The 20,514-nt window shown below is 47.8% G+C and overlaps 1 protein-coding gene across 5 annotated transcripts in view; it reads left to right on the top strand.

Moving 5' to 3' along the window:
* The window catches only part of ASAP1 (ArfGAP with SH3 domain, ankyrin repeat and PH domain 1), a 352,683-nt gene that overhangs the window by 282,704 nt on the left and 49,465 nt on the right, over window positions 1–20,514 (top strand). For all 5 annotated transcript variants that reach the window (XM_058699088.1, XM_058699087.1, XM_058699086.1 and 2 more), the window contains 2 exons: window positions 15,836–15,923; window positions 18,303–18,351. In XM_058699088.1, the coding sequence (XP_058555071.1) occupies window positions 15,836–15,923; window positions 18,303–18,351 (137 nt within the window). The remainder of the gene's footprint in view (window positions 1–15,835; window positions 15,924–18,302; window positions 18,352–20,514) is intronic.

The following is a 20,514-nucleotide window of genomic DNA, read 5'->3' as shown; positions in this document are numbered from 1 at the left end:
TTAGGGTCAGACAGTGTGGGATGCTCCTTTACCGCAGGAATTGGTCTCGTCTTGTCCTATGGTGACCTGCCTCATTCTCCTGCCCCTCTAGAACATCCCATGCCGTTTCCCACAATATCCTGTCATTTCATAAGCTTATCTTCGGGGAAATCTTATTGGTGGTTCTAAAAAACCTAAAGTTTTCTGAATTATAAAGATGACAGAGGGTGTTCTTTGCATGAAATAATAGGAAATGAAATAACATGCATACAATATGTTCAGTCTTTTTCTTGTTACTGTTTAAATCACTCAGAAAGCCCCCATTCTGGTAAAGGGCTAAAATGTATATAAATAAAACTGAAATCATATGATTGCCTTGCTGTGGCTCCCCTTTCTTTAGGAATAAAGGCAATTCAGTGGCAAGTAGAAAGTAACTAAGCTATTAACGCTTCTATTCTGTTTTCTCTCCAGATTGTTGGCAGTTACATATGCATATATATTGCATACTTACAGTTGATACTTACATTCTAGCTAGAACTTTTGTTTGGTATCACCCATTTTCAACTGAAAGTCTTGTACTGGCAGAATTAATACACTGTCAAAAAAGGTTCAGTCTTAGCGCTAGTCAGGACATGCACCATAAAATAAGTAATTACTGTTTGGCCCTTTTAAAACTAGCAAGAAATGGCTTCTTACCCTTAAAGATGCAAAGGTTATAGTGGCAGATGTGTCAAGTGGAACTGGAAACCGCACAGTAGACCAAGAGTCTTTACGAAGGCACGCGCAGTCGCACCTAGCAATCCCAGCTTGGAGAGAAGCTCGGGTAAATTTCAGTATCCTGTGCCAATGAGGCCTTCGAGTTTATGATAAGCCGTTAATTGGTAACAGGATGGTAAAAATGAGGGATGAGCCATTTGTTACATTGGCAAGTTTTCGTTATTCACAGTTGAGATTAGATTGTCCTCTGATGAGCAAGAAGTACCACTTAATAAGCATTTCTTCCTGCCAGACACTTCATAAAATTTATTTCACTCAATCCCTTCTACAACCCATGTGGTAACCTGCCCTTCGTTTTTGCAGATGAAGAATCTAAAGTACAGAGACGCCCAGTGACTGGGCTAGGAGCGGGCACAGTTGGGAATGATGCCCCTTCCACTCTGCCTCTGTTCCTGCAGAAGCCCATCATCCTACTAGACTCTTCACTTCCCCGGGGCACTTACCAGGTCCTAGTCATCTTTCTTCAGCCCCACCCCCTCCTCAGACCTTGGTACACACAAGGTGGTCACTACAAACCTGTGGCCAAACCCTTCCTGCTGGAAGATTCCATACGTCTTAACGATTATTGGCCTTTATGGAACTTGAGCAATTCTATCATCTCTGTCCTTTGTCCCTTGCAGAACCCTTGCAGGGTGATTCTTCAGAGGCCCTCAGCTTCCCTCAGTCCAACTGAGATTTTTGACCTATCATGCCAGCTGTGACAAGCCATCCACCTGATACGGGAAATCCTACAGGTGGACTTAGATCAGTTAGTTATCGCTAAAGCTGTCTAATAATTCGTTTCTTTGGTAACGTTTCATGAAGCTTCTACTCTACTCCAGGTGCTGGAGTAGGCCCCAGATGAGATAACTTTGACCTGTTCATATTTAATCCCACGCAGTTGCTTTATGAAACAGTTCTGATGGTCACGAGAATGTTAGTTACCACTAAGTAAGTAAGCACTTACCATGAGCCAAGTTGTAGAAGGTGCTTCCCCTGTGTCACCATATGTGATTGTTGCCACAACCCACCAGATAGATGCTGTCATTAAGGGGCTAAGAAATCAGCCTGTGTCACACCTGGTGAATGCTGGGATTTCAGTCTTGAAGCCTCTGTGAGTGCTTAATGGTGTTTGCTGGCCACACAGGGGCCCACTCTGCTCATTATGTTGGTGATTAAAACACTTGGGGGGCTGTGTGTCAGAAGAATGATCCAAGATCAGAAACACTGACGGGAATAGATGACATTTATTGAGTATTCTCTGTGGCTTGTGCATTCATTGTTCTGAGCACATTACCAGAACCTATTTTATGTAGCTTCTGTTGCTCCTGTTTGATAGACAACGAAACAGTCTCCGTTCTAGGCCTATGTTTCTCTCTGTGAAAGCAAAGATCGCCACCCTCTGACTTTTCAAAAGCATTTCTGTCACCACCACCATCACCATCATGGCGGCTAATGTTTTCGAATGTTCACCATTTGCTAGGCATTCACCAGCACCTTAACGCGTTGTAACATTTAACCCTCACAACCTAAGTTACGGATGATGTTACCTTCACTATTCAGATGGGGGAGCTGGGGCTCAGAAAAGTTCACTTACAGGTCACATAGCTCACACATGGCACAGCTGGGATCTGGTATAGGTTGGAACTCTGCTCGTACACATTCCCACACCCCTCAAAATGTGAATTCCCCTCACCTGCAACCCCACTTCCTCCCCAGCATGGGATCCCAGGTTGGGCCATCACAGACATAGTCAGCCCTGAACCAGGAGTGCCTGGGAGTCTGTGTGTGGGAGAAGCACGTTGCCTGTGCGTGCAGGCTGGAATTCTTTGATGGCCCGAAGCATGGCACGAATCCTGAGAAGCGATTCATTCATAAGGACAGTCAACACAGACGGCCCTTCACTTTTGTGATAAGGTTTGGCGTCTCCTGGGCCAGTATCCTGACTCTTGGGGAGCCACAGGGTTGACCTGTCTCTGGGCGAGTTCCAAAGGTATCCAGGGTGGTCTTTTCAGACCTTACCACCCGCGGCAGCTGTAACAGCAGCTAGAACCTTATGACCGGGGAGGTGTTTGAGTGCCGCTCTGTGCCCTAGGGTTGGAGGCTGAGGGCAGCAGTTGCCCGGATGGGATTGTGCCTGCTCTTCCCTCCGCTTTCCCGGGCCGGGTTGTGGCTGATTATTGTCTGATTTTATGAGCTGAGGTGGGTCCGAGCGGTGAGACTCTGAGATGGATCTAGTTTGTGAGCAGAAACAAAAACCAGAAGAATATTCTTCAGGTGAACTGCACTACAGTGAAAGTTTCTGACCACTTGACCTTATGTGAATCAGGAGTTTTTAGTTAGGGATGTGCTACGTGTACCCTCTCTTTACCCTCCTCCTCCCTTGGATTCATCTGGCTATGTGACAGCCTCAGAAAGCCTTTTCCCAAGTGATATTATGACCTGATCGTGTCCCACCTACTGGGCTTTCTTAAGAGCCTGCTGTGGGAGGCAGCGCAGCGTGAGGAAACCGAGCGGTTGATGGAGTGAGTCTGTGGCACTGCTCACTGGTGGTCCTGTGACCTCGGACAGTTTGCTAAAAATAAAAATCACTTCTCTTCCACCCTCCCTTTCTTGTTCCTGCCAAACACATAGCTGTGGCCAAGCCAACTGTGTCAGTGCTTTCTTTTTTTTTTTTTTTTTTTTTTCAACGTTTTTTATTTATTTTTGGGACAGAGAGAGACAGAGCATGAACGAGGGAGGGTCAGAGAGAGAGGGGAGACACAGAATCGGAAACAGGCTCCAGGCTCCGAGCCATCAGCCCAGAGCCCGACGCGGGGCTCGAACTCACGGACCGCGAGATCGTGACCTGGCTGAAGTCGGACGCTTAACCGACTGCGCCACCCAGGCGCCCCTGTGTCAGTGCTTTCTTTTTTTTTTTTTTTTTTTTAATTTTTATTTTTGGGACAGAGAGAGACAGAGCATGAACGGGGGAGGGGCAGAGAGAGAGGGAGACACAGAATCGGAAACAGGCTCCAGGCTCCGAGCCATCGGCCCAGAGCCTGACGCGGGGCTCGAACTCACAGACCGCGAGATCGTGACCTGGCTGAAGTCGGACACTTAACCGACTGCGCCACCCAGGCGCCCCGTGTCAGTGCTTTCTTAAGGCTCTAATCAACAGCAAATATCACATCAGCTACATTGTGTAGTGGCCGTGAGAAAGCACTGTGGCATCTGTCAGATCTGAGTCCTTTACTGTGTGACCTTGAGGAAATGATAGTGAAGATTAAATGTGATAATGTGCTCCGTGGGGGCATTCAGTTAGCAGGAATCGTTCCTGTCAGCATCACCTCGCCGGGTGTCCTGGCAATTCTGTCTGTCGGCAGGCAGGCTCTCCTGCTGCGAGCATTGGAAACTGTGGGTCCACCTCTCCTGCGCCCAGAGCAGCCGGGGGGGGGGGGGGGGGGGGAGCGGCGGCGGGGGAGTGGGTTCCTCCACCTCACTTCAGATTCCCTCCCACTGATTGGTGTTACTCTCTTGCCTGCTTTTCACTGGCTTTGGGCGACACGTTTTTGCCGCCAGTTACATCACTTGTAGTCCCATCCCTGCTCCTACAGAAAGGCCACTTCTCCTGACTTTGCAGACACTGCTGATGACTTACAATCCAGTTGAAAACGAAGGCCAGCAGTTTCCTTGGGGAAACATGTGGGATTGAGTCATCTTTGGAAAGTGGACAGAACAACCTTTGTTAGAAAACGTGGAGGCTTTGTTTGGGACCTCTGAGCACGTGGGAATTTCACTGCTTGAAGGCCCCCAGTCGGTGTCACTTACCCACGTGACCCAGCAGAGGGTCGCGTATGCACTTAGATTGATGAGCCATGGACTGTTGGATTGACCATTCGAGAATGATCTGTTCTGGGGGCCAGTCATCTCCCTAGCTTACTATTAAGGAAGAAATGCATTTTGGGGGGTGCCTGCAAAGGGGGCAGCCAGCCCTACAGGAGCTCATCTGCAAATTCATTGCTTTTCTTGTATCTGTTCAAAGACATACTTTTTTTTTATTTACTACTCAAAGTAGTACATCACTATGGGAATCAGATTCACTGAGAATCTCTGGATTTGTTATTACAGTAATATGTATGGATAGTGGCTTCCATTTATGGGCCATCTAGTATGTTTTGAGCAAAGTATAAAATGCTTGTGGTATTTCAAAATACCAATTCTAAGAAATCTATCGCAAACATTTCAGTCAGCCTCAAAGCTTAAGGATAAAGGACTTTATATCCAGCCACCAAACTATTATACATAAACTTCTATATCTTTGAGTTGTTTTCTTATCCTTTTTACTTTAAGCATTTCAGTATATAATTTAAAAAGCTATCAAAGAATATGTAAGAATTAGGGGCGCCTGGGTGGCGCAGTCGGTTAAGCGTCCGACTTCAGCCAGGTCACGATCTCGCGGTCCGTGAGTTCGAGCCCCGCGTCAGGCTCTGGGCCGATGGCTCGGAGCCTGGAGCCTGTTTCCGATTCTGTGTCTCCCTCTCTCTCTGCCCCTCCCCCGTTCATGCTCTGTCTCTCTCTGTCCCAAAAATAAATTAAAAATGTTGAAAAAAAAAATTAAAAAAAAAAAAAGAATATGTAAGAATTATAGTTGGAGTATGACTTTATTGTAATAATCCTAAAACATTAATTGCAAAAGTATAAGAAGTTTGACTTCTCCAAAGTCCTTACTTGGTGGATTTATTAACCTCAGCGTCACATACAGCTCAGATCCTGGGTTGAAACAAGAAAGGTGATTGCCGTTTATTGATCACTTAGAGCATGCCAGGCTAGCTGTACAACATAGATGTCACCATCTTCACTTTTCTTTGGTCTGGAAAGTTCTCAGGAGGTGGAAACTATGTCTTACCTTTGATCTCCCGGTACCCAGCACACTGCCTGACATACAGGTAGTGTTCACTGAACACTTTCGGCTGAAACTGCAGTTTATAGAAGAAGAAACAAAGACGCTGGAAGATTAAATCCCATGCCTAGAATTAGCCATTTGTAAACAGCAGGACCAGTTTTCAAACCCTGAAGCCTCTGCTCTTCCGACTATACGAATCGGCCTTTTCTCAGATGCCAGCTTGTTGTTAGGCCTTTGAAAGTGGCTTCAGTAATAGTTCTTTGGAGAAAGAAACCCCTCATCGAATCATCATAGGGCCTTAGAGTAGACAAGTCCGGGTTTCCTGGAAGGAGGAAATGGGGAGTCCTGATATTAAAGATACAACAAAGCGTCTGTGAATTTGTCTGGATCTGAAAACTGATTTCTTTTAAATCTCAGTTTTTCTTTTTTTTTTTTTTTTTTTAATTTTTTTTTTTTTCAACGTTTTTTTTTTTTATTTATTTTTGGGACAGAGAGAGACAGAGCATGAACGGGGGAGGGGCAGAGAGAGAGGGAGACACAGAATCGGAAACAGGCTCCAGGCTCCGAGCCATCAGCCCAGAGCCTGACACGGGGCTCGAACTCACGGACCGCGAGATCGTGACCTGGCTGAAGTCGGACGCTTAACCGACTGCGCCACCCAGGCGCCCCTAAATCTCAGTTTTTCAAATGCCTGAAGATGCTCTTACGATTAACACCCTGACAAGTCACTAAGTTTATCGTCACTTTTTCTCAGTCAGCCAACACTAAAAGTATTTTCATAAACTATCACACAGATGTTCACTAAGAAGATTTGGCATTTTACTCAAAGAGCCTGAGAAACCAGTGGGACTGGACCAGGCTGAGACTCTTGAGAAGGTGCTCGGTAGGCTGAACTTTTTAAAAGGGGTGGGGGGGGGGGGGCGGCACCTGGGTGGCTCAGTCGGTTGAGCATCTGACTTCAGCTCAGGTCATGGTCTCGCAGTTATGAGTTCGAGCCTCGCGTTGGGCTCTGTGCTAACAAACAGCTCAGAGCCTGGAGCCTGCTTCAGATCTGTATCTCTCTCTCTCCGCCTCCCCTGCTCATGCTGTGCCTCTCTGTCTCTCAAAAATAAATGTTAAAAGGGGTGGGGATCAGGAGCACAACCTTCTGAGGCACCCTGCACTGAAATACCCTTCCAGCAACTTACCACGTGTGGCTTTTGTTACTGCACCTAACTTTACTCCTCATCTGTGAAATAGGGTAATAACGGTACGCGTCTTCCAGTGTTGACAGAATTCAAGGAGCAGATGCATTTAAAGCTTTGTGGCACGTGGACCACACTGGACATTTCATAAACTTAGCGGTTACTGTCACCATCTCGGGGAGCTGAGGTGGGTCACAGCATTGGATCCTGGAGCTAGTCTGCCTGGGTTCGAATTCCAGGGGACACTGAATCCCTATGAGGCTTCCCCCGTCTAAATGAAATGGGGCTATTAACAGTCCCTAATTCATAGGTGGGTGTAAAGATTAAACTGGAACAGGTTGTGGGGCAGAATTAGTGCTCGAAAAAAGTCAGTTATTATTATTGCTATTACTACTCTTCCCTAATGTGTTACTACCTCCATTGGAAACTGATTTACTGGAGTTTTTCTTTTTTCTTTTTGTATTGCTACTTCCTTACTTCTCAAGATGCTTTGTGAACCAAGTTCAGGTACCTGTCCTCTTCAGCCTGTCAGAGGTTAACAGCACCTCTGGCACCTCCAGGGCAGCGTCACCAAAGCTAAGAATTTGATGTCTGTCTCCCTGCCTTGGGCTTTGGGGATACACAGACAGTTCCCAAGGACTGTTGTTTATCAGTCCACTCCAAAGCCCGAAGGGGCTGCGTTCGTTCGGCTTGCTACGGATTTAACAACGGGTCTCTGTGATCGGCCCTTATGGCCTCCTGAGGCTATGCTGGATTCCACCAGATTCCATATATTGTCCCCACCGCGAGAAGAGAGTATTTTCCTTTCTCCAAGAGATTAGAAGCAACAACGACTTGTCAAAGGACAAACTTGGGAGCCCATGAGACCCCGCCTCAAACCCCTGAACAATCCGTAGGACCTTGGATACGTGACATAAGCCTTTGGAGCCTCCATTTTCTCCAGTGTATAAAATGGGAATGTTTGGCTCATTAAACTGTTTCGCTGATTCCAAGCAGCCATTGGGCCGGATGCTAGAGGACCGAGGATGAACTAGCCGGCCGCGCCCTCTCGGAGCTTGCAGTGAGCTCTGAGCTTAGGGCTCAGAGCTCTAAGAAGTGAGCAGCATTGCTGGGGTAGAAAATGAAGGGGCAGCTGCCTTTGTGTGGCCAGGGAAGGCTTTTCTGAGGAGCAGTCCCAGCAGAGGGAAGAGGGCAGTCCACAGTCCTGAGGCCAGGAAGCGCGTTCAGGGAACCCGAGATGAGCCAGTGGAGTGGCACCGCTTTCCCTACCCTGTTTGAAGAGTCTTTTGGAGGCTTAAATAACACATTCTTTGAAAGTTGTTGCTATCTATATATTCAGGTACTGACAAAAAGAGCATTCGAGAACAAACTTAAAAACTACAGTTGAGGGGCGCCTGGGTGGCGCAGTCGGTTAAGCGTCCGACTTCAGCCAGGTCACGATCTCGCGGTCCGTGAGTTCGAGCCCCACGTCGGGCTCTGGGCTGATGGCTCGGAGCCTGGAGCCTGCTTCCGATTCTGTGTCTCCCTCTCTCTCTCTGCCCCTCCCCCGTTCATGCTCTGTCTCTCTCTGTCCCAAAAATAAATAAAAAACGTTGAAAAAAAAAATTAAAAAAAAAAAAAACTACAGTTGATGTAGCAGAAGTTCCAGTTAAGCAAGAACCATGAAAAAATGTGTAACGACATCTTGAACCACTTACTATTTTAATCCTCTTTTGGAATCTTTCTCTCCCCCTTTTGACTGATAATTCTGTGTCCCCTCCATCTGCTTCCGGTGGTGCCATTTTTCTTCCCCTGAGCAGCCCGCTCTCACCCCACTGCCCTTGTGACCTGGCACCGTCAACCCCTTCCCTTTTCTTTACAGACCAGAGCTGACTTTCATAAATTAAGCTCAAAATGTAGCCTCTGGTCCCACCAGCACTGCTGTTGAATCCTTTTTAAATTTAGTTATTTATTTTGAGAGAGAGAGCGAGCGTGTGAGAGGAGGAGGGCCAGAGAAAGGGAGAAGAGAGAATCCCAGGCACGCTTCACACTGTCAGCACAGAGCCTGACACAGGGCTCGATCCCACGAAACGCGAGATCACAACCTGAGCTGAAACCAAGACTCAGAAGCTTAACCGACTGAGCCACCCAGGCACCCCTGGTGCTGAATCTTAATAGTCATGGTCACCTGCAGAAGAAACAGCTGTTCCAGTGCAGATAGTGGTATGTGGACGTATAAAATAGCACCATTTCTGAAACTCGGGGTGTCTGTGGAATATCTTTCTGGGCTTCCGCCACGTTGCAAATGCAGAACCGAAGATGTTTATCCGAGGACTTCCCAAGTTCAAGTTGCATGAAACATATGTTTAGAAGTCTGTCTGGTTATGTTTTACAGGTCGTTTATGCTTCTGACTAATACACTGCATAGGAGTTTTTACTGTATTTCAATGCCAAGGTTATAGATCAGTGGCGACAGCATAGAGTTTATTTCAGATGCAAATTCCTGTGGCTTGCATCCGAATGAGCCGTTGGAGGTGATTGGAAGAGGCAGCTGTTGGCCCACTGAATCCAGTGATTCTCAGCCCTAACAGCACAATAGACCATCAGGTTCCTTACTGCAGTAAGAGATTTTCAAGAACATCTACATATTCAAACATATCTTCCTCACACATAACATTCTGCCAGCCGGAAGTGAGCACCAAGGTTTAAGCGGTTGGGAGGGTTGAAGGAATCCACAGTCGATACAGATTCTAGGAGGAATTACTTCAGGGAGATGATCACCTCCCCCTTCCCTAAGCTATCTATCAGAAGGACCACTAAAGGGGTGGAGAGCTTTCATTGTAGCCACAAGATGGTAATTTTGGAACCTGGAACACGTCAGGAATGGGTGGGATTTCTCAACAGATACACTAAGTGGTTTTGAGGGAAATGAGGGAACTGACCGTTCCAGGGTAGGAAGAACCAGAAAAGAAAAAGCAGGAAACATGTTCTCATTTACTCTGCAAACGTCCCAAGGGCTTGCCTTGACAAGGAAACCGTGTGAGATAAATGGAAAAGGCTCTGGGAAAGAATTTGTTCAAATCTCAGCTTTGCTTTTTCCTTTCTCTGAAATATTTTATTTTTTGCCTTCCTGACCGTCCCGTTTCCTCATCTGTAAAATGGGTACAGTAGCAGGACCTAGTTATTAGGGTTATTGCAAGAATTAAATAACACAATTTCTAAAAATACCTAGCAGTGTAGGTGCCCAGTGAATGAATGCTGTTACCTTGCCCCAAGTGAGCCAAAATACTTTCAAAAAAGCAGTTTTGATGTACTAAAATTTTAGAGATCCGATCTCTCTGCCGTGTAGGTGTTCAGTGTGTACCTAATGTCTTGCCAGAGGTTATTGTGGTTATTCATTGCGTGCCAAATATATGTGTCCCTCTAGGGCAGAGTAGGTGTCTAAATATTTATGGAGCAAAAAGTTGGCAATGGCCATAATGGTCGGAACAGCTCTGTTACCAGGCACAGAAAGTGAAGAGAGCTCTCTTATTTAACCTCTTTTCACACAACAGCCTCAGCCTGGTGGGGTCAGGCTTATTCCCCCGAGGAGTGGCTGATACTCGGTTCTGGTTTGCGAAGCAGAGCAAGTCAACAGGATGATGGAGGGAAAGAAGTTCGTTTCTGGATACTGATTCCAGCAGCAGCTGTTGGCTGCTAGCCGAGAAGTATGCCTGCACTAACAGCTTCGCACTTGCGGCGCAAACATTTCCCCGTGGCGCACACAAAGCTAAGGACCAACGTGTGGTGTTTGTTTTCTTCCCGGAGACGCAGAAACGTTCATCAGAATCGACTCCTTCCCTTTCTGCTTACGTTGCTGACAGGCTTCCTGGCTGAGCAGCCATTTTCCGTTTTGAGTGGCATGCATTCTGTCACGGGGAGAATATCTTCATCACTTCTGCTCACGGAACGTGTGCAGAGCTTCCCCAGTTTGGAGTATTTCCAAAAGGGAAACATTCAAGGGTGGTTTTGCCGGGTCCGCGTGTATGTATAAAACGAACACATCTGTGTAAACTGTTAATTGGGGAAAAAAGCACTTTGCAAAACGGTATCCACAACTTGAACGAACCCATGATTTTTTAAAAACAGACACCTCTCTAGCTCTCTCTCTCACACACACACCCAGACGTTTTGTTAAAGTCAGTGTATTAACAACGATCATCTCTGGGTGTGAAAGTGAGATTAACAGGTAACATTCAGTTAGTTTCTTCTTCGCACTGTGTCCCCAGTTTATGTCATTCTTGTAATGAAAATGAAATCTGCAGGACAAGCCTCAGAGTCTCAGGGAACAGAGCCACAAAGTCTTCAGTTTTGACACATGTCAGACCGATGTTTGGAACAGAAGCACGTGTAGCTTTTCAAAGTCCCTGCTCAGCAGCAGACCCTCCCCCTGCCCCCCCGCAGGGACCGTGCGTCCTGCCCTCCACTCACCATCCAGACGCCTGGGCTGAGTGAGAACACATACCCTATAGAGGTAACTTCTAGAATAATTAGTTAAAAGCCTCTCTCTTCAGCTGTATGTTGAGTCCCCAGCCCTTAGTACCACGACTGTAGCTTTGCTTCCAGCCCCCATCATCACTTGTCCATCTTACCTTCTTGGCTTCCTCCTCCAGCCACGCCCCTGCATACAAACCTAAGTGCCCACTGTTGGAATGACTCCCTTCCGGAGACTGTCCGAGCCACAGAGGCGCGGATGTGAGCTCCTTAGCGCCAATGCAGTTCTCCCCCCGACCTCCCCAGGGGGCATCGCTTCTGCCTTGGTCTCCTCTTAACCCCCACTGCCTGCACCTGCTCCTCCTCACTGCCCCCCCTCCCCCGCCCCACCCCTGTTCAGATTCCCCCTCTGGGCCCTCGCCAGGGCTGAGGCTGCCTCTCCGGAGGACTCCCCACTCAGCCCTCCCACCCCACCCCCGCTCCCAGGCTCCGCACACATTCCAGATCCGTGCCTCGGTCCGTTTCCCGTAGCTGCTTGATGGCATAGACCGAGTGTTCTCGCGTGTGCTTGGGATGTTGCAGAGGCTTAATAACTGTTGGGCCAAGTAAGTGAACAGGTGTATCAAATAGGCTTCTAAAATTTCTCCTCAGTTACAAAAGTAACCGGGGGAGAATCCGATGACCTGAGAAGATACCGAAGTAGAAGTGAACCTTGGACACCCTCGCTCTGTTTGTTTCTAGCCCTTACTCTTCTCGGAAGGAGACGTTCCGTCGTGCACTGGGGCTTCTACCCTTTCCTGAGCGATTCCGCGTCGCGTCTTTCCAGGCCTGTGCCGCTTGGTGGAGCCAGGAGGAGGAGCGGGGCTTTAGTCCCTTCAGACCGGGGTTCAGCTCCAGGCTCTGCTGTCTCCTTACTGGGAGATTTTAGGAACATGAGTTAACGTCTCTGTGCCTCCGCTTCTTCATGTTACTTAGTATAAGAAACTAGTGGCTTCCCTCACAGGTGGGAGCACACGAGATAGTGTAGGTAAGGCAACTGGAATGCTTCCATTCATGTCGTAAACGCTTATTGAGTGCCTGCTGTATGCCAGGCACATTTTAGTGAACAAAATAGAAACGTGTGTGCCCTCAGTGGGAAGAAAGAAGGAAATAAGCAGTAATCAGAGACAGGAAGACGATAGAGCAGGTGTAAAGGGGATGCAAAGTCGCTGGAGGGTCGTCAGGCCAGGAAAGCCGCCTCTGAGGAAGTGCTGAGTTTGAGAGCCCTGGAGGGAAGGACAGAGCCTGGAGGTCTGGGAGGGCCACGGGGTGTGTGCATCACGGGAGGGAGGCCAGTGCCCTCACCGCCCAGCAGAGGGAGCCGCAGGCACGGTGGCAGGAGCTGGTCCAAAGGAGCCAGGAGGCAGTATTGGAGTTGAGGTACAGACTGTGGTGTTTATTCTGAGTGCGGTAGGAATCCTCACCAGTAAGGACTCGATAAGTACAGGCTTTCTTCGCTCTGAGTTTTTCTTTCCTTTCCTCAAACAATATGAAAGCATTTCCTAAACTGTACCCAGTGATGTAGCCCAGGGCAAGTCATTTAGTCTTTGATTTTAGTCTGCCAAAATGCCAGCAAGATTATACCTTCTTTAATCAATATACCTATAAATTAGTACTAATGTCGAGAAAGTGCTTTGAAATTTTGGAAAGTTATACAAATGTGGATTTCTACTGTGGAAAGTTATACAAATGTGGATTTCTACCGTGGAATCTACAAATGTGGATTACCCTACTGATTCCTGAGCCTTCTAGGGCCTTGGTCTGCGGACTTTGGCTGAGCATACCACTCTGCTTTCTGGTATTTGTGGGCTCAGTACTGGCTATGTTGACTGCTTCACCAGTGAAAAATTGTGTTCTTTGATTCTCAAACTCACATTTGGAGTAATAGGTCATTTGTCAGATGTCTCACTGGCATTTAGGGGAAGAACCCTTTATGTAGGCAAGATGGACCTGTGTCAAATGAAGTGCGTGTTGCTGTGACAAGTGTCAGTGCAGTAGACTTGACACAATTCCGAGGAAATAAATACCATACGCCATCATCACTGGAGTTATGGGCCAACCATGGAAGGACTTACACTGTATAGAACGCTTATCACCAGGAGCTTTCTGGTAGTGAACTTGGAGGCGGTCCATGCTTAGAAATGAGAGGTGAATGGCATGTTTAACTTTTCTGAGTCCAGTTAATGTTACTTTTTTTCTTTCTGAAAATGTATCTGTTACTTGATTGTATCTGTTGGTTAGGTTCAGAAATACTGGAGTAATATAGATTTGGGGAGAGAAAATCATCTACACTCTCTGCTACAGAGAATTCTCTGCTACATTCATATGTGAATGGTGTCTTAAAAAGTTTTATATTTTGGGGGTGCCTGGGTTGCACCGTCATTTAAGCGTCCAGCTCTTGACCTCAGCTCAGGCCATGATCTCATGGTTTGTGAGTTCGAGCCCCACATCGGGCTGTGTACCGATGGCGTGGAGCCTGCTTGGTATTCTGTCTCTCCTTCTCTCTGCCCCTGCTTGTGGGCATTTGCACATGCTCGCTCTCGCTCTGTCTCTCTGTCTCAAAAAACATAAACTTTAAAAAATCTTAAATTTTTCCAAGAGATTTCTCAACTTTAGGGTAAGAAACCTGAAACCTCTTATTATACATAATCATCTTAAGCTTGGGAAGTTCTTCCTTATGTCTGGCTCAGATCTTCTACAATTTGAGTATATTTCTTCTTCATTCGTGCAAATGGAAAACAGCTGTTCAGCCTTCCCCCATAACAACCTTTCATGTTCTTGAGGATGGTTATTAAATCCCTCCCCAGCCTTCTTCCCTTGGGACTAAATAGTGCCTTTAACCGATCTTCAAAGTGCCCATTTTCCACTCCTTTAATCATCTCCTGGTCCTTCCTAAGCTTTTCTCCATCCTTTAAATGTGGATGCCAAATTGGAACCCAGTATTCTATGGAGAGTCTTACAGTGAAGTGGGATCGCGACCTGTTCAGGCTGTCACATGTGATCGTCATTCATGTGGGACTCCAGCCCTCTCGCCAACATCCAGAAGGATGAGATGTGGGACCGACAGTTCCCTCCGCAGTTGGGCTGGGCCTGGGCGTGGCTGCAGCCGAGGATTTGGAGGCTGAGGCCTTTAGCAACCCACAAGCCAGGTGCATTCTAAGAAAAATTTACAGGCCTACAAACCCCCGCCTCCCCATCCTAAGTTTGGCAACCAGTTCTGTAGTGCGGGAACCCTTTCCCAAGTGCTGTTTCCTCTTAGGCAGAACCATCCTGCGAAGGACTTCACTGCTGGTTTCTACGCCTGAGTCAAATTTACATGCAGGCAACATGAAGTCCCTCGGGGTCTGTCACTTCCTCCCCCAGACAGCTTCCTTTTGGAACAGATCTTTTAGGACAAGTGGCATTAATCTCTGTGTCTAAACTCATTGAAAGCACAGAGGAAGGAGAATCTCACAAATTGTTCAGTGAGCTCAGGAAGGTAAACAAATTAATTGTCCAGTGTCCACTATCAAGAATGAGAGAGGTAATGTGTCATTGAAATTGTCTTAATCATGTGCCATCTCTGTTCGGGGCTTTGATTGGGTCACTGACGTGTGACCTTTTCCTATCCTCTCCCGCTCCGTTTTCCCCAAAAACTCAAGTTCCTTGGGTGTAAATGGTCCTGGTGTGGGGATTTTCAGAATCACAAGAATGGAGGCAGGTATACAGGACTAGAGTTCCATTGTTTACTTCAGCAGGCTTGTGTTCGAGCAAAGCCCAGCCTGGGCTCTCAGACACTTCCCTCCTTGGTCAGCTCCTGCAGGAAGCAGACATCTGGCATCAGCCGTTGGCCAACATGTGACCTTGGACAAATACAGGAGGGCAAGAATGAGTTTTGACCAGGGTGATTCTGTAACAAGACTCCATGTAGGCAAAGCCTAAATTAGCGTGACTCTCTAAATACTGCAGGACCTGAATGAATGATGTGTGTGACCAAGAGATTTGCTGACAAATGATATGAAATCCTTACTTATATTTTCCCTCTCTCCAAGATTTTGGAGCTCATTCAACAATGTCTCGTTAAGCAGTGTCTCACAGGTCAATTGTCTTTGCGCTTTTGAGAGAAGTACTAAATTTCGCATTACAACCAAAATGTGTGGGTACCTGAGACATCAGGTTTGGGATGACTGATTCCTGGGGTCATTTGGAGTCCTCTGCATTTCACAGTAAGATACAGTACGGAGAGTGCCGACTGTTCATGCTCGGGTACGTGTAAGTTCAGAAAGGTGCATCTCCATGGAGCGTGCCCACTCTTCATTGAAAGGGAGGCGGATGATCCTGGTTCCATTCTGATTAATCACCAGGATATGCATGTACATTGCAAAGACATTTGTCAGGCCACCTAAGATCTTTGTCCTTCTTTAATGAGACTCACGATTCTAACGGGGTAAATAAAACTTCACCACACGCACTGCATGAAGCTGCCCGTCTGCCCCGCAGGCCGCGGACCCTGCAGGTGGGAAGATAATGCAACGTGTAACTTCCTCACTTCTTGTTCTAGTCTAACAGGCAACCCGCTAAGCTGAACCTCCTCACCTGCCAAGTGAAACCAAATGCCGAGGACAAGAAGTCTTTTGACCTGATATCACGTGAGTCCTTTTTCTCTCCAGGTCGGGGTGTGTGTGGCTTCTGACATACATCTCCATCTCCGGGCGTGCAAACAAGCAGCTTTCCCAGGCAGGGCCCCTGGCGCTCCTGCACGGGCACGTTGCTACATTGATACTGAGCCCACCCGCAGGCGGGGGAAGGCATAACAGGGTCAGATCTGACCCCCAGTGGATTCGTATCGAGATCTGTACGTTAAACTAGACCAGTTCTTGACCATGAGCCCACAGTTTTATGCGCTTGGAGAGATTCTTCTAAGTACATTCCTATTTCTCTCCTAGATCTGCTGAATCACAGTCTTTGCTGTGAAGCCCAGACATAAATATTTTTAGGAAGTCCCAGGTGATTCTGATGTGTACCTGTGGTTAAGAATCTCTGGCATGGGGCGCCTGGGTGGCTCGGTTGGTTAAGCGTCCAACTCTTGATCTCAGCTCAGGTCATGATCTCACGGTGCGTGAGATCGAGCCCTGAGTTGGACTGTGCACTGATGTGCTGACGGCACAGAGCCTTCTTGGGATTTTCTCTCCTCTCTCTCTCTGCCTCTCCCTCTGCTCGCACTCTCTCTCTGTCCCAAAATAAATAAACGTTAAAAAAGGAAAAAAACAGAAAACTCTCTGGCATAGACTTGGGAATGCAGGTGTGCCCCTATAACCCTACAGCAGACCTGCCCAGAGTTTTGTCCCTGCAAAATAGGGCTCTTAAAAATCATCTTGCTTCCAAGAAAAATTGCCTTCCAGCCTCCCAAATGGACGACACTGCATGCCATCACTCTCTCACTCCATGGGTCGAAGTATGCTTTTCCCAGTGATGAGGGCTCATAAAGACCCTCCCATCCCCCAAGCTATGGCCTGTATCTTCATGGTTTGCAGAGAGTGGGGTAAAGATTGTTTTCCTCTAGACCAGCTCCCTGTGCTTAACCCTGGTCCCATGGTTGCACTTACGGACCCCCGTGGTCACTGAAGGGACACCTCTTTATAAGGGAAGAGGACAGTAGGACCGATAGTGACTCACCAGTATTATGAAATCCTACATATTAACCTTCAGTATTCTCCCTTCTCTCTAGAGCCCTGTGGGGCTGTCCACCAGCTCAAGTGCACAATCTGTGTGCACAGCACAGAAATGCTTATCTGCCCCCTTGAAATCCTCTGATGGAGTTGTGTGAATAGAAGCCCCAAAACAGTTTCAACCCAAAAGGCTCAATCCGTCGTGAGACCCTTTAGATCCAAGCTGGATTATGCAGCATCTATCAAAGTTCAGAGTCCCCATGATTTTTATGACCAAGAAATTTCTCAGGCTATTGAGGAGAAAGAAGTATGAAAAGTGGGAGTTATGACCCCAAAAAGCCAAGAAATCCTAGACTTGAGAGCCTATAGCTTATTAATAATAGTCATCCATTATTGAACATCTGATATGTGCCAGGGGCTTTATAAACATTATGGCTGATCCTCACAAAAGCTCTATTAATTTCCTGTTTTATAGAAGAGAAAACTGAGGCTCAGAGACATTCAGTGATTTACCCAAGGTCACACAGCAGTAAAGCAAGATTTCTCAGCCAGGGTTCTTGGGCTCAACTACGCATGGTGTGTTCTTGGACAAACACATTCTCTGTCTCTCAAGGAGATACAGGGTGTGAGTACTTGACCTGGAAGGAGATACAGGGTGTGAGTACTTGACCCGGAGCAGTCACGAAGCAAGTGACTGGTTAGTACAGAAAGGTTAGTTGGACCTATGTTGAAGCAGTCTAGCAAATCCTGCATTTTAAGAAAGAGTGTCCATTGCATATGCCTGCCCAAACTATCCAGGTCAGGCTGTTCCCTCCTTACCCGGGTAGCAGCTTGAAGGTGCCTCTCGAGCAGGGTTGAAGCCCTACCTCCCTGAAGCCTGATTCAGCCAGAGAGCAACCTGGGTCAATGTATGCCTACTTGTAGGGGCTGCCCTGTGAGTTATGGATCATTGAAGAAAACGAATTTTTTTTAAAAAAAAAAGAAACAGTAAAAGGCAAATTTAAAATGACAAGTAAAATATTGAACTGGCAGCCAGCAGTCTCCGGTTGACCAGCTGGTCACTGAAATCCACTTTGATCACATGGGATCTCTCCCCCTTCCCATTTTTCTTTTTCACAAAAAGTGCCCGATACCAGGTATTTGCAGTTATTTTATTGTATTACTCTTGCACTTCAGAAAAACAATACCGACAAAGTGAATTGTGTAACTGCTAAATCAAAATGGTGTAAAAACAAATTATACTAAGATTTTACTTTTATGGTGTTGTTTTTTTTTCTCCAGAAACTTTTCATAATTTACATTATACCTGCAGGTGTTCTGCTTTCTAAAGTCTGGCTCTTTTTCTGTTTTGTGTTGTAGATAATAGGACGTATCACTTTCAGGCAGAGGATGAGCAGGATTATGTAGCGTAAGTAGTTCTGATATAATGGCCCGGGGTCCTGAGCCGAACAGGCACCTCTCTCCTGTACCGCGTACCTTGAAGTCTCCTTTTTATTACCGAGAACCTCTCCTCGTGGCTCCGCACGCTCGCGTCTCACCCGTGGCCCTCCACCTGTCACTCCTCTCTCTGTCCGGGAACTCAGTGGACTCCCACGCTCCCTTCAGGATTCGGCTCAGGCCTCACCACTCAGGGGCTCTGTTCCTTCCGTCACCCCTGGGCCTGCTCACACTCATTGATGAGCCTCGGGTTCGGTCTGAGCCCTTTACGGACTGAGAGCTCCCCAGGGCAAGGACCGTGCCTTACTCACCTTTAATCACATCGCCTGCACGTCGCCCGGTGCTGAACCAGCCTGCCGGGTGCTTGGCTGTTACCTGAGGGGAGCAGGAGAGCCTGGCCCTGCGGGAACAGGACAGGCAGGTGGCTCCCGGGGGTGAGCGTGGCTCAGGAGCCTCGTGTCTTGGGGGGAACAGACTTTGGTGTCACATGCCCCTGGGTTGGGCTCCTGCCTCACCTGACCCAGGGATGCAGCCTCGGGCAGGTCCCCACCCCCTTTTGTCATCTTCTCCCTGGTCCCAGGCTCCTTCATTCCCTCTTCCTTCCTGTGGCCTGCCACCTGCCGGGGCTGAAAAAAGCAGTGTGGGGCCATTATATCTTCAGCTGCTTGGGAGAGAGGATGTTTGCGTTAAAGCTGGCAGTTAAACCTTTTGGTAGCATTCACATTTTCAAAGCCCCGTCCGTTGGAACACACAGTAAATGCTATTTTCCTTCCTTAATGATTTCTGGAGAGCCACAGAATTCTGTTCACCCCCATTTCTCCTTACACTTACTCCTTTTCTCTCTCCCTCTACCTTCCTTGCTCTCCTCCTCCTATGAAGAATTCCACTCTTTCCCCATTTCAGGAGAAATGATGAAGGATCAGAAAGAATAAAGAATGGGTCGAAAAGATGTACAGTTGGAAGAAACGAGCAAAAAGGGGTGGGAGGGTGGGCGGGCACTGAGAGAGAAGGTAGGAGAGATTAAGGAAGAGGAGAAAAGTCTTCATCCCGTTCATTCATCTGAAGATTCACTGAATGCCAGCCCCAGGCCAAAAACTGTGTAAAGCACAGAGAATATAGCGCTCAGTTAGGCAGAGCCCCCTGCCCTGAAGAAACAAGACCTCTGCCGGAAGAGAAGGGCGGTGTGCTGTGGCACACATGGGAGCACGCACCCTCTTGGGTTCTTGGGAGTGTGGCTCCGAGACAGTGTCCTCCTAGGAGGAAAGCTGTGTGAACGGCTCATGACGGTGCCAGAGGGTTATAGATACTCTGCGCTCCAGATGCACGCCCCCCTGGCCTGGAAGCGATGGGAAGGAATGGAAAGGAAGCAAGGGATGTGGCTGATCATGGGGTTGGCTAGCTGAGAGCGGCTAGACGAGAAGTAACACCAGGAGAGGCCGGGAGGGAGGCCTTCCACCCTCAGACTCACGGAGGTCGTATTTATCGAGATTGCCCTGCACGTCGTGCGTGTCGGGCTCTGTTACTCCTCACAGCCCCGGGAGGCAGACACTGCTCTCCCTCCTTTGAAAACGAGGGCACTAAAAGGCAGCGCACCCATGGTCACAGTCCCAGTAGCCCAGGGGTCTTCTGGGCTAGTTGGGGAAGGGAGTCCTTCGGCCTACCGCGGGTGTCTCCTTGCCCGCAGTATAGGTGCTCACTGTGGGCGAGCGGGGGCTCGCCTACGGTATCGCTCATCTTTTCAGTCACAAGGTTGGCTTAATTATGCCCGTTTTGCAGATGATTTAACAAATCAAGTGAGGTTAAGTGACTTGTTTAAGGGCTCAAAACAAAATGGTAGATATGTGATTGCAATGCTGGCCCTGCTGGCCCGTGCAGTTTCCAGTTCACCACACTGTGTGATGAGAGGTCACGGGTTACAGGTCACACTCAAAGGTGAGAGCGTCGAGGAATCCAGACCATCACGTTTGCCTTGACTTGGGTGGCATCGCTTGGTTTACTTCTGGGAACTTCATCCCCCTCCTTTATTAAGACACGGGACCAACAGTAGGTGCCTGGTTAAGGCCCCTGTTGGAAGGTAGCAGTGAAAGGTGGTGCGAGCAGGTGAGCGTCGCTGGCTGTGACGGGTGTCACTGGT

This window comes from Neofelis nebulosa, chromosome 14 (genome assembly GCF_028018385.1).
Source record: "Neofelis nebulosa isolate mNeoNeb1 chromosome 14, mNeoNeb1.pri, whole genome shotgun sequence".
Classification (NCBI taxonomy): domain Eukaryota; kingdom Metazoa; phylum Chordata; class Mammalia; order Carnivora; family Felidae; genus Neofelis; species Neofelis nebulosa.
Note: the sequence above shows the minus strand (reverse complement) of the source record. Positions and strands in the feature narration are given on the sequence as shown.